The sequence below is a fragment of the Paramisgurnus dabryanus genome, chromosome 8 (genome assembly GCF_030506205.2).
Source record: "Paramisgurnus dabryanus chromosome 8, PD_genome_1.1, whole genome shotgun sequence".
NCBI classification, from domain to species: Eukaryota; Metazoa; Chordata; class Actinopteri; order Cypriniformes; family Cobitidae; genus Paramisgurnus; species Paramisgurnus dabryanus.
Window position 1 is genome coordinate 10,301,857 of NC_133344.1, and position 13,939 is coordinate 10,315,795.

The 13,939-nt window shown below is 35.8% G+C and overlaps 1 protein-coding gene across 2 annotated transcripts; it reads right to left on the reverse strand.

Moving 5' to 3' along the window:
* Positions 1-2,110: 2,110 nt before the first annotated feature.
* On the reverse strand, positions 2,111-13,005 carry LOC141282497 (protein NLRC3-like). 2 transcript variants are annotated; one of them, XM_073815538.1, is made up of 9 exons: positions 12,943-13,005; positions 12,443-12,527; positions 12,255-12,338; positions 10,371-12,071; positions 10,120-10,293; positions 6,167-6,340; positions 5,658-5,831; positions 3,032-3,205; positions 2,111-2,843 (listed from the first exon to the last, which is right to left on the reverse strand). In XM_073815538.1, the coding sequence occupies exons 2-9, from the start codon at positions 12,490-12,492 to the stop codon at positions 2,819-2,821; spliced, it is 2,556 nt and encodes an 851-aa protein (XP_073671639.1). In that variant the 5' UTR covers positions 12,493-12,527; positions 12,943-13,005; the 3' UTR covers positions 2,111-2,818. The 2 variants fall into 2 exon arrangements, with proteins under 2 accessions (XP_073671639.1, XP_073671640.1); XM_073815539.1 differs by lacking the exon at positions 12,943-13,005 and adding an exon at positions 12,733-12,869.
* Between the last annotated feature and the right edge of the window lie 934 nt (positions 13,006-13,939).

The window sequence follows — 13,939 nt, forward strand, 5'->3', positions numbered from 1 at the left end:
AATGATACTGGTTAAATTCTATTCATTAACGCGGTGTTTTTAAGAACCTCATTATTGATATTATTAACATATCCGTTTTTGTCCCTTCATTTAAAATATTACCCATTGTGAATTCTGTAATACCTATGTCTTTTACTTCTGTTTTCTGCCGATATCTCACACATCTCATTAAAACATGCTCCACTGTCTCCATTTCTTGACACACATCACAAAGACCTGTATTGTGTTTACCTAAGATGTAATTAGTTGCATCCCATTCTTAATCTCGTAAATATTGTATATTCCTTCCTACTTATGATTTATATTATTTTGCTTTAATTTACTTAAATGAAAATGCAATGAGTATCTCATTGCATAGTAGGAAAAATATTTTGGAAGTATTTTGATAAATGATGGAAAGCACAAAGTTTACGGTACTCATTAAATTCCATTATGTTTTTTATTCCTACTATGGAAGTCAATGGACACTATGTGTTGTGTGTTTACCATAATCTTTCAAAATATCTTCGTGTTCATCAGAAAAAAGAAATTCATACAGGTTTAGAACAACGTGAGGATGAGTAAATGATGACAGAATTTTCAATTTGGGTGATATCCCTTTAACTTCTTAAAAGCTAAATTTTTTTGTTTAATTGTCTGACTACATTCCTGATTCCACCAGGGAACAAGGCTCTTCCTTTCTCCCCTCTTTATTTTTGGAACCGTCTCTTCAGCAGCTTTAATTGTACAAGAGGTTAACTTATTACAATTGTCGCTATCCTCCTTAATGTCCCAATTTGCTTCATCAAACCTCCACTTTGTTGTGGTTTTAATTGTTTCCTTCGCTACCTCTCACCTAATCCAGCGTATTTGAAAATGAGCATTCACTATTGTCGTAAAATTTATTATTTCCCACTGACATTTTGATGAAATAGCTCCAGAAACCAATGTTAAGTCTATGAAAGTCATTATTAAATTCCTAACATTCATTTTTTTGTACCCTTCCCAGTGTTTAAGCTTTAGGTACACAAGTGACTGATCATCCATATATTCTTATATTATTATCCCATTTCTTATGAGCATTAAAATCACCACACCATACTACCTTACCGCCCCCATCACCTATTAGATTCAAACTTTCAACTGTTAACTGATTACATGGGTTGTAAAAATTCCCAATTTGAACCTTTCCCATATTCATCCATACCTCAATTACCACACACTCCATTTTTGAATCAATAATTCATTCTCTATGAATCACCCTATTTTTAAAAAATGTTGCACATCCAACACCACCAGTTGTATCCTTTCTAATTGTTTTATACCCTGTTTCAAGCCATGTAGGCACTGATATATGTTAAAATATGGCAGTGCAAGATGTTTTTATATTAAGGTAGCTCAAACATGCATTTTAGTCTGGGACTAGGGTAAGCACTGTCCGGAAAACTTCATATTGTGTACTTTTGTAAATCTTACAGTTCTGTGCCCGGTTGCATGAAAGTCCTTAAGCTAAGAAATCCCTTAGATATAAGGATAAAGGTACCCTTAATAAAAAAAATGGGTTGCAAGAAAAACCCTTAAGTGTTCACTACGGAACCATAAGGCTGTCAATAAGTATTTACCCTTAAATGCTTAAGTATTACCTTAAGTTCTGCTATGCATTGCTACAAAGTCCCATTTAAAACTCAAGGGACTAAAACAGGTTCTTTAACTTCACACGCGATGTCTAATACCTTATGGCCAATGACAATTACATCCGTGTAACCAGAGGAAATGGTTGAAGCAGCAACTGCCCCATGCTAGCGTGCCCTTATTAAAAATACCCCAGCCAATTACCTATATACAACTTAATACAGAACTCAAACTATAACCAGAGGTACAAGTTGGCGCTGTCCAGCCTGATATAGTAAATAATATGACTAGATAATAATGTAATTATAACAAAGTTAATGATCACGGGTCCTGACTTATTACCTGATAGCCCACTTATAGTAATGTAATTGCTGGACATCTTAGTTAGCGGTAAAGACCATTAGCATGAATTTATACCCTGGTTGTAGATTTATGGTGTTAAGAATATATATTGTAATACTTTATAACAACTTAGAAGAGTCAATAATGCAGAGCAAAGTAGAATGAAAGCAAACATAATTTATTACCTGGTAGGAGAAACAATTCAGAAGCCAATTTACAATCAATTCAAATACGAAACAAAGGAAAAACCATTGCATACATGGTAAGCAAAATAAAATAAAAATACATGATGCTGTCCCAAGACACATCATCATGGGGTTCATTTCTGAATAGAGAAAACCCCCTGAACTATTTACAAACTTTTCCTTAAGTATCCAGAGAGAACAAAGCATATGGGAATTTGGTACTGATTGGTTGCTGTAAACATAGGACTGTCCTTAATTAGCATACAGTAGGTGATTGGTTTATGCTTAAGAGTGGAGGTGTCTATCTGAGTGAAGTTTGCTTAATGTATTGTTACATTTTAATATTGAATTCTGTTGTTACATTTATCAACCAAATTGTACTGCTTGCATTAAAATACTTCATATGACATCAAACAAGGCCGGTTTCAGACAATCTGTGCATGCACAATGCAGCATTTCACATACAGTTTGTCCTGAGAGCTGAACAGCTTGGTGAGGTGTGAGACTTTGTCCCCAAACCATGATGGTGGCCTTCTTGGGCATAGATGTGAATTATTTGAAAGAGGTTTAGATGTTGATTCAACATGAATTAAATGTTTTCCGAAAATGGGGCTTCCTGTGATCCGGCCATTTGAAGGCATTTGTCCAGGTTTGACACCATCTTACAGTTTCAACTCTTGTTATGAGTTCATCTTTACTATGATTCTGAGAAAATACAGAAACAGCACATTTATTTAAAGCAACAGTCTACTTTTTTGAAAATAGGCTCCTTTTTAAGCTCCCTATTACTAGAGTTTATTATTTCGTATTTTCCAATTAAAACCTTAATCAACTTAGCATCATTAGATGACATGACGGTTTTAAATATATAATAAATACAAATCATTGCTCACCTTAGTTTTTTCGGTTTGTCATTTAAATCATTTGTCAGATCAGAGATCAGCTTTATTCCTAAATCTCCCAGATTATTATGAGACAAAAACAGATCTGTCAGGTGTGATGGGTTTAATCTCAGAGCTGAAGTCAGAGCAAAACAACCTTCATCTGTGATATTACAAGCACTTAACCTGTGAAGAACATTGACACACACTTTAGTCTTTCATTTTTCTTTCATACATGTTTTAGCAATTTTAATTTCATAGTGTTGGGCTGTTTGAGCAGCGTGTCATGAACTTCTACTAAATCCTGGTGTAAACACATTTTTTTATTATCTAACATCTACACTATATGAAAAAGAAAATAATGACAATAACATGCAACAAGAAAAGAGAAATGAATGAGAAACGATTGTGTCAGTTTTAAGAACTTGATGAACTTGAATTCATGAAAACACAGTCCTTCAATTTGTTATTTCTAATTAGTTCAGCGTTGAGCAGTCTTCACATGTTAAAATAAAGCCAGCAGATGTGATCGATCACATTAGTTTGATTTGTTTTGTAGAAAATCTGATCTGTAAGCAAAGGCATTTATCTTGGAATTTATGTTTGTTAGTCAAATGAAAAGTTCAGATGCAAAAGACGCTAAACACCCCCTCCGTCAAAAATGAGATAATGATATTAACCAAATGCTTTTGGCACGTTTGGTCTGGGAGTTGCTGTTCGAACAAAGTGCTGAAAAGTGATTTTTTTTCCGAAATGTATAACGTTTTAAACAGAAGTAAAGATAACAACCATGTATTAGGAAAATGAATCATTGGTTTATTTATAGTATATTTTCTATAGACGTGTAAAACCATATTTTGGCGGGTTTTTTTTTACTTTCATTGTTTCACTAGTTTGCCTACCCATTTAGTCTTAATAATGAATGGTAAACGGACTTGGCTTGCTGTTCTCGAAGGCAGATCGAATCTTAGTCAGGCTCGAACCCCAAGTCCAAGTAACAGAACAGAAAAAAAAATGCAGTGGAGGAGGAGAGATGCCAGAATAATTGCGGCTGGGCGCGGAGGCACGGACACTCCCATTTAGGCTACCATATGATTTTAATGATGACTGACACAGGACTGTTTAGGTTCCTTTCAAACCTACGTTAAAACTATAGCCGTTAAAATATTATTAATAGTTCACTTTGATCATGGTGCCACGATCGCTGGATAATTCTGAAGTTGTTATAAAGAAGAATAAAATTATTACTTTTCAGACATTTGCGATGTCACACACTTGAACGTTTCCGTGTATTTACATGATTTGGGAGGTACATCTGCAAATGATTCATAAAGTCAAACCTCTGCAGTTCTTTGATCGATTGTGTTTTAGAAGTACTGTATGATCAAACTCTTATGACAGCAATGTGACCGCTGATGCATTGGGAGGGAGGGAGAGAGAGAGAGAGAGAGAGAGAGAGAGAGAGAGAGAGAGAGAGAGAGAGAGAGAGAGAGAGAGAGAGAGAGAGAGAGAGAGAGAGAGAGAGAGAGAGAGAGAGAGAGAGAGAGAAGAGACCTAAAACCAGTCCCATCTGTCAACTGGCTCTAAAACTCCAGACCAGCACTAATGAACGCAAACAAACCACAATAAACCAAATCATTAAAGAAAGTCAAACTTTATATTTGGATCATTGGGATAATGAAAGTAAAAACCAAAGTAAACTAGAATGTTATCGGGCACTAAACAGAAAATACAGTCTGTCAGAATATCTCTCCACTGTTAGAGATGTAAAGCAGAGATGAATCCACACTAAATACAGACTCAGTGATCACAGTCTGGCAATAGAGAAAGGCCGACATAGACAAACATGGCTCCCAAAAGAAGAGCGAATCTGTGTCCATTGTGACAGTGACGAGATCGAGACAGAGACACACTTTCTCCTTTACTGTTTGACAAAATCTCAAAGCTCATACCAGAGTTTCATAGCTCTTCAGATTCAGATCAAATGAAGATGTTACTGGGGGAAGACAGACACCCATCAGCTGCTGCTAAATTCATTTATCAGTTACACACCATCAGAAATAATCTACAGCCCTGATCTTGTACAGTACTTTTATTCGACCTCTCATGTGCCTCCATAAATGTACATTTGTATACTTCAAATGTTTATATTTCAAAGTCTACTTTATATTGTAAATATCCTCTGATTCTATTTTATTTTATTTGCAGTAGTACTTCATCCATCACCCAGCACCTTAGCTTAATTGCACCTAATGTTTGTTAATATTGTGTTATTGTATGTTTCTTGTTTTATGTATAATGCTTTGGCAATATTGTAAGTGACACAATCATGCCAATAAAGTTCTTTAAATTGAAATTGAAATTGAGAGAGAGAGAGAGAGAGAGAGAGAGAGAGAGAGAGAGAGAGAGAGAGAGATCTATGTTTTTTGAAGTAAATACCTGATTAAGCTATTACGTGGCTATTAAAAACAAAATTTGAGACGTTCTTGCGACCTGGTGGCAACTTGTCCACGACCCGGTGGTTGGGGACCTCTGATTTAGAGGGTTTTGCATCTGAACTCTTCATGTCTCTTAAAATTGACAGCTTCCTAATATCTCTTTGAGAACCAAATGTGTGATTACAGAAAAATGATCTTACTTCAGTATCTCCAGTTTACAGCGAGTATTCTCCAGTACAGCAGACAGCAGCTTCACTCCTAAATCTCCAAGTTTATTATTACACAGACTCAGTTCTCTCAGATGGAATGGGTTTGATGTCAGAGCTGACGACAGAGCAACACAACCTTCATCTGTGATATGACAAAAACTTAAGCTGTAGAGAAAAATAACACTTCAGTCGCTCAGATCACAACACATGCTTCAGATTTACATTGTTAGTTCGTGTTATTTATAGTTTTTTTATGTGGTGTTTGCTCTGCTAGACTGTTGATCAAATTTTGTTTCTCTCTGCTGGCTCTATCTGGATTATGGTCCTGACTGTCAGTTACAATCTAGCTGTCTGGTCTCTTGTGTATAATACAGTCTTGAGCTCTAGTGTTTGTGCGGTTTGCTCTTTGTTTCTGCCCCCTGTCTGGTCTTTAGCTATCTGACCTGTAAGACACTTCACAATTTCACTCTGAGAATCACATCATGTGTGAATGATCTTACCAGAGTTTCTCCAGTTTACAGTCAGGATGCTCCAGTAGATCAGAGAGATGCTCCATTGCTAAATCTCCAAGATTATTACTAGACAGATTCAGTTCTCTCAGGTGTGATGGGTTTGATTTCAGAGCTGAAGTCAGAGCAGCACAACCTTCAACTGTGATATTACAAGAATTCAACCTGTAGAGAACAATGACACACACTTCACTCTCTCATTTCACCATACACACATCTGATCAAGGTCATTATTATAGGGATAACATTTTAATTGTATCATGCTTCCCTAAACCCATCAGTCCTTTCATTATCTTCAAAACACATATTAAGATATTTTTGATGAAGCGTGCATATCTTTCATATGGGGATGATCGGCTCTTTATACAGGTTGTCAAAGTATTGTTTGCAATGCTTGCAAATGGCTCTAAAAGGAAAAAAAATGCATGCATCACAGTCTGGTCATGAACACACACTGACAGGACCAAGGAGGAGAACAAATTATTGAAAAAAGTGGTTAGCTTTGTGTTCTCGACCCTTCATAACATTCTGATTGACCCACTGATGGCACGTTACTTTTTGGTGATGTCTTTCAATTCTGTTTAGGGCTTGAATAATAGAAACTTCAGAGAAAAAGATTTAAAAAATGTGCCATGGGATTTTCATGTCTATAATTGTGTATTGTGTCTATATCTGTCACTACACGGACCAGAACAACACGAAAACAATGTGGATTAAACTAGGGGTGACGCCAAATAGTCGAAGATTCGATGCATTGATAGGAGAAGCCTGATTCGACTACCAATCTCACAGTCGAATCGTCGCAGATGTGTTATGAAATGAGGATCATTCAATTGTGGCCGTACTGTATATGGGTGCACACATTATCTGATTTCACATATAACAGCTTTCTCACAGTATATTAATATACTACATATTATGATAATGCTGCAAATAATATGTGCGTAGCAGCTTTCAATAAATATTTTTAAAATGCGTTAATAAATCCAACAACCCCTGCAGGGCTACACGTCCATAAGAGGTTTTTAATAAACCATTGCCTCTTTGTTTTTTACATTTAAAAGACAAAGCTGGCAAATTATATTATGCCTTTCGTTCTTTTAATAATTTCTATATTTTATTTTATTTATAAATCACTTTGGGTTATCTGATTTAACTATTTGGCTTGTGTTTTGTTTCCGTGCACTTGAGGCATTTTGCATATTTGTTCTGCACTTTGTAACTTCTGACCTTATTTTATTTAAAAAAAATATTTATTATAAACATAAATTCTGATCTAATTTAAGTCTGTAAATTTTGGATAGCTTTTCGAGGTTGCGCTATTGCGTGCTGGCCATGCTTGCGCATGTAATTTAGCCGAACGGGCTAGGTGCTCTGCATCTCATATTTAGAAGTTCATCAAACTAAACATTAAAAAACGGATGTTTTTCGACGAGTATAAGTTTTTAAAATGTATTTAAAACAGAGTGGTTATCTTGTCAAAACAGGTAAGCCGTTTTTATTTTATTTAGGTGATGAAACGGAAACTATCTGCACCGAACCTATTTCTGCCTGACACGAATGTCTTTCTTGTGATTTAATATTATGGTGGGTCGGTGTTCACTTTCAAATGATAGCAAAGAGATTCCTGAAATAAATAATATCATCCAGTCTTTCTGTATCTAAAGTTAATACAGAGATGATCAAAGTCAAAGCAAGCAAGCAGGTATTTCTGTGCTAAATAATAACGCGTAGTGTCTATGAAATCATTAATTTCAGTGTTTTTCTTGTTATAAATTAACGTTTAATGAATTGTATTTTAAGATTAGTTTTTATCATTTACAGTCACAATCACAAATTATTTGTCATTTCATTTCTCATTTGTCGGGTTTTTTTGGTCATGACTGCTTTGACGCGCTATCTCCAAATTAAATAAAAACACTTAATTGTAGCCGGAGTTTCCAAGGCAGGATCACCTTTGTTATTTTTTTAGGTTTAGTTATCAAAATGTATTTTTGTGTGATGTTCTGTAGATCGTGGCTTTAAAATGTTATGAGGAATAATTAAACAAATATTGCCTTACATTTGACCTTAAAATATATATAAATGCATCGTCAGTTTTGTCTTCGTTTATTACTTGAAAGACAGTTTTGGTCACTTTATCAGAAAGTTGTTTATGTGTTCTGCTTGTGAAAGAAAATAAAAGTTACCAATTTGTACCTGGTCTGGCCCCCTCCCAACCCATGCACACAAACATAGATGATTCGACTATGGGTCGACTATGGAAAGATTCGACAATTCTGATTCGAATATGTAAATCCTTAGTCGAGGACACCCCTAGATTAAACAAATCACAGTTATATAAATTACACTGACTGTCAAAAAGCGTCTTGAAGAGGTTTTGCTCATAAACGCATGTAAAATAAAGTAATGTTAACTTGAGATTTTTATACTGTTATTAAACTACACAGTATGCAGCCGGTGTGAAATCACAATGGCCACGCGCAGCTCTCTCCTCACGTTACGCAAACGCGCTGCTCACGCTTGTGGTGTGAAACCGGTGTTTGACAAAACTTGGTCTGATGTCTGAACCTGAACTATTTTGTCACGTAACAGGACAAGATTAGAGAAAGATTCAGAAATTAACTTCAAAACATATTTTTTTTTACTTTTAAGTACATTGACACATCAAGGTAAAACTTATTACTGGATTCATACAGTCCTGACTGTGTTAAAGGGACATTCCACTTTTTTTGATAATATGCTCATTTTCCAGCATTTATTAGATTTTTACCGTTTTGAAATTCATTCAGCTGATCTCCGGGTCTGGCGCTACCACTTTTAGCATAGCTTAGCGTAATCCATTGAATCTGATAAGACCATTAGCATCGCACTAAAAAACACCAAAGAGTTTCGATATTTTGCCTGTTTAAAACTTGACTCTTCTGTAGTTATATTGGGTACTAAGACCGACGGAAAACTAAAGCTGCTATTTTCTAGGCAGATATGGCTAGGAACTATACTCTCAAACTGGCGTAATAATCAGTGACTTTGCTGCTGTAACATGGCTGCCTGCAGCAGGTGAGGTGATATTACGCTGTCCCCTGAAAATAGTCCCCTCGTTTCCTTTCAATAGCAGGGGACTATTTTCGCTATGCTAAAAGTGCTAGCACCAGACCCGGAGATCAGCTGAATGGATTCTAAAACGGTAAGAATCAAATGTTTAACTCTAGGGGACCTGGAAAATGAGCATATTTAAAAAAAAAAAGTGCAATGTCCCTTTAAGATTGTATGATGTTAACTCTTTCACCGCCAGCGTTTTTAAAAAAAGTTGCCAGCCAGCGCCAGCGTTTTTCATGATTTTCACCAAAGTTTAATGCCTTCCAGAAAATGTTCTTCTTTAAATAAATAAACATACAATATACCAAATGAAAGAACAGACCCTCTGCTTTCAAACAAAAAAAACCGTTTCATCCTACCTTTAGTGGTTCTTTTGCAATCAGCTTTTGAATATGGGTAGGTTTTGCAAAAACACCATATTTTGAGCAAAAAGCAATAATAATTCAATTTTTGTGACGGACTTTTCATAGAGATCCCATACAGAGCGATCTTTAAAACAGACACGGACATGCAGCAGCTTGCCATAGGGCAATACTTCCGGTTTTAAAAAGTTGCGGAAGGGCGCCACCTGGTGGATAATAGCGGTATTGCGGAAAGACGGAAAATCTCGTCATTGGCGGGGAAGCGTTTTCTCTTAATTGACGAGATATCTCGTCAATGGCGGGGAAAGAGTTAACAGGTGTAGATGTTAAAAGTGTTCTTAAAGTCTCCTGTTTGTCATCATTATCAGACCTGAAGTATCCTCTTTGGAGGATTAGATCATGTGAAGATCAATTCACAACAGCAGATAGACAATAAACAATTAAAATAGATTCATTACATCACAAAACATCATATGATCTTACTTTAGTATCTGCAGTTTACATTGAGGATTCTTCAGTACGTCAGAGAGCAGCTTCACTCCTGAATCTTTGAGATTATTATTACCCATACTCAGATCTCTCAGATGTGATGGGTTTGATCTCAGAGCTGAAGACAGAGCAACACAACGTTCATCTGTGATATTCCAAGAAATTAACCTGTAGAGAAATAAAAAAGATGTTTAAAATATTACCAATAATAAAGGTTTAAGAGTAAAGTGACTGTTCACACTTACTGAACTGATCTGAATTTACAAATCACAGGCAGCAGCTCCTTAAGAACTTTCAGAGATTCAGCATTGATTCCTTTAACAAACGGATTAATAGTAAACTTCTTCAGCTCCTGTTTTGATGTCAGCATCACCGAAACTAAAGCTGACCACTGATATGAAGAGAGTGTGGTTTTATTTATTGTTGTAGATGTCAGATATTGTTGGATTTCCTTCCCTAGTGAAGGATCACCCAGTTCATTCAGACACTGAAACAGATTGATGGATTTCTCTGGTGAAGGATTCATCCTGATCTTCTCTTTTATGCATTTGATTGTTTTCGCATTGATCTGACAGTTGTAGCATGTCAGTAACCTCAGACCTGGTATGAGATTCTGATTCAACGGCAGTGACAAACCCAGAAAAAAACGAAGAAAGAGATCCAGATGTCCACATTTACTCTTCACAGTCTCATCTATAGCTCTCTGATAGAGACGAATTATTGAAGGCTTACAACTTTGAGACATTTTAAATGCAGTCAACACACTTATGTCGTTGTTCATAAAAGAGAGGTGCACATGTAGAGCTGCTAGATGTTCCTGAATGCTCGGATGAAAAAAGCTGTAAACTTTCCTCTGACACACACCAAACTCCTCTCTGAAGATCTGAGTACACAATCCTGAGTACACCGATGCTTCTGATACATCAATGCCACACTCTCTCAGGTCTTCATCATAGAAGATCAGATTGCCTTTCATAATCTGCTGAAAAGCCAGTTTACAAATTTTGAAGATCATGTCTTTATTCTTCTCGTAGTCCTTCTGAATGATCAGGAAGTGTGTGTACATTTGAGTGAGAGTCTTGGGGATCTCTCTTCTTTTCGCTTCCCTCAATATTCCCTCTAGAACAGTGCCTGAAATCCAGCAGAACATTGGGATGTGACACATGATGAAGAGACTCCTGGATGACTTCAGGTGTGAGATGATTTGATCAGACAGACTCTCATCATTGATTCTCTTCCTGAAGTATTCCTCCTTCTGTGGATCACTGAAGCCTCGTACCTCTGTGACTCGATCAACACACTCAGAGGGGATGAGATCAGCTGCTGCTGGTCTGGAGGTGATCCAGATGCGAGCAGAGGGAAACAGATTCCCCTTGATGAGGTTTGTCAGCATCACGTTCACTGAGGTTGATTTACGTACATCAAACAACTTCAATTTGCTTTTAAAATCCAGAGACAGATGACACTCATCCAAACCATCAAAGATGAACAACACTTTATATTCATCACTGAAGATTTCCATTTCTTTTGTCTCTGGGAAGAAAAGATGAAGAAGATCTAAAAGACTGAGTTTTTTGCCCTTCATCAAATTGAACCCTCTGAAAGGAAGTGGAAATATGAGGTGGACGTCCTGATTCTCTTTCTCTTCAGCCCAGTCCAGAATTAACTTCTGTACAGAGACTGTTTTTCCAATGCCAGCGACTCCCTTTGTCATCACACTTCTGATGTGTTTGTGTTGTTCAGGTAAAGGTTTAAAGATGTCATTACATTTGATTGGTGCCCCCTCTGCCTCTCCACTTTTAATCTCTGTGATGTTGAGCTCTGTGTAGATCTCATTCAGTAGTGTTGAGTTTCTCTGCTTTGATTTTCCTGGATACAAACACTGAAACTTCTCTCTCAGATTTGATTTAAATGTGTTCAGGACTTCATTAATCTTAAAGTCATGGCTGTGAAATGAAAACAGAAGTTAGAGAAGTACATGTAGAGGAAATTTGATTTTATTATCGTTTAAAAATCACATTTTTTTTTTAGATTTATCACATGCTGAAATTTTACTGTATTTGTGTATTTATAACCTAACATAACATCTAAAGCAAACAGAATCAAATGTCAAACTATCTATAGTTTACCTGAATTGAGGACACATATATTGTGGTTGATTCACAGACTGCTCAAACTTCATCTTTTTACAGACGGGTTCCATTACGTCTGATCTGGATATCAGGAAGAGAATCAAAAAATATTAAGTTTTAATTGATGTGCGTCTTTGTGTGAATAAAACTGTGTAAATGTAAATGTAATTTTTTTGTCAGGTCACCTCTTAAATGTTGTTGGTGGATCCATTGGCCTCTCATTCTTCATAGACATGAAACTGAACTCTTCATCTAATCTCTTCTGATAAACTGAAATATAACACACAGATCAGATTACAGTTAATCATGTGTACTGTATTCAACAAATAATATTAATGTTTATTGAAAACAACATGTGATCTTACATATAATCCTTTACAGTATGTTGTTAAGACATAAAAACATATTGAATCGCTTTCAAACAAATGTGTAAATCAAAAAACTTTATAGTTGTGTCTCTGTGTGATTTCCTTACATGCATTAAACTTCACATACGACGAGGATGCAGCATTTTGTACTCGTGTTCCGTTAAACTGTTTTACTCGAGATGTTTTTAAATGAGCTATCAAAGATAAATATAACCGATGTCCATCTCGTATGCAGATTCATATATAAACGTTATTTTATTCTTACTGGCATTCGGACATTAAAACAGAATCAAACTGTAGTTATGTTAGTTGATTACCTCAAAGCCCTTCGGATTTCTGGGGTCTCCGAGTTTGTTTGGGGGCGTCTTCTTCTTCTTCTTTTGTGGGTTTACTGGCGGATTGCAAACCAACTGTAAATGTGCTTAACGCCATCTACTGTACTGGAGTGTGACGAGGATAATCTGCATGATACTGGTTAAATTCTATTCATTAATGCGGTGTTTTTAAGAACCTCATCATTGCTAATATTAACATATCCGTTTTTGTCCCTTCATTTAAAATATTACCCATTGTGAATTCTGTAATACACATGTCTTTTACTTCTTTATATGATATTGTTTTCTGCTGATATAACATGCTCCACTGTCTCCATTTCCTGACACACATCACAAAGACCTGTATTGTGTTGCATAGTATTGTCCCATTCTTAATCTCGTAAATATTGTATATTCCTTCCTACTTATGATTGATATTATTTTGCTTTAATTTATATTTTTTAGGAAAAATATTTCGGAAGTATTTTGATAAATGATGGAAAGCACACAGTTGACAAAATGTCCAAATCGATTAGTCATGAGTCATGACTAACGTTTGCAGAATTAAAGTTTCTGTTTACATAATATATGTGTGCATGTCTGTCTGTGTATAATAATTATGTATATATAAATACACACACATACATGTATAATTTTAAGAAAAATATATATTTATATAATTAATATTTATATTTTTTAATATAAATTATATATAAATATAAACATGTATATACACATGTAAATGTTTCTTAATTATGTGTGTGTGTGTGTGTGTGTGCGCGTGTGTGTGTGTGCGTGTACCTGGAATTATCAGGTTGTGGGGACAAAGATAGGAATACAAGTGTTTTTGTGACCTTGTGGGGACATTTTGAAGTCCCCATGAGGAAACAAGCTTATAAATCAAACAGAATGATGTTTCTTGAAAATGTGAAGTAGCAGAAAGGTTTCTGTGATGGTTGGGGTTAGAGCATGGGGTAGGTTAGGGGAATAGAATATACAG

Coding starts and splice junctions, on each gene's coding strand:
- LOC141282497 (XM_073815538.1), bottom strand. CDS start 12,492: ATGTCTATGAAGAATGAGAGGCCAATGGATCCACCAACAACATTTAAG. Junction 12,339..12,442: donor CCACCAACAACATTTAAGAG/GTGACCTGACAA, acceptor CCTGATATCCAG/ATCAGACGTAATGGAACCCG. Junction 5,832..6,166: donor TGTAAACTGGAGAAACTCTG/GTAAGATCATTC, acceptor TTTTCTCTACAG/CTTAAGTTTTTGTCATATCA.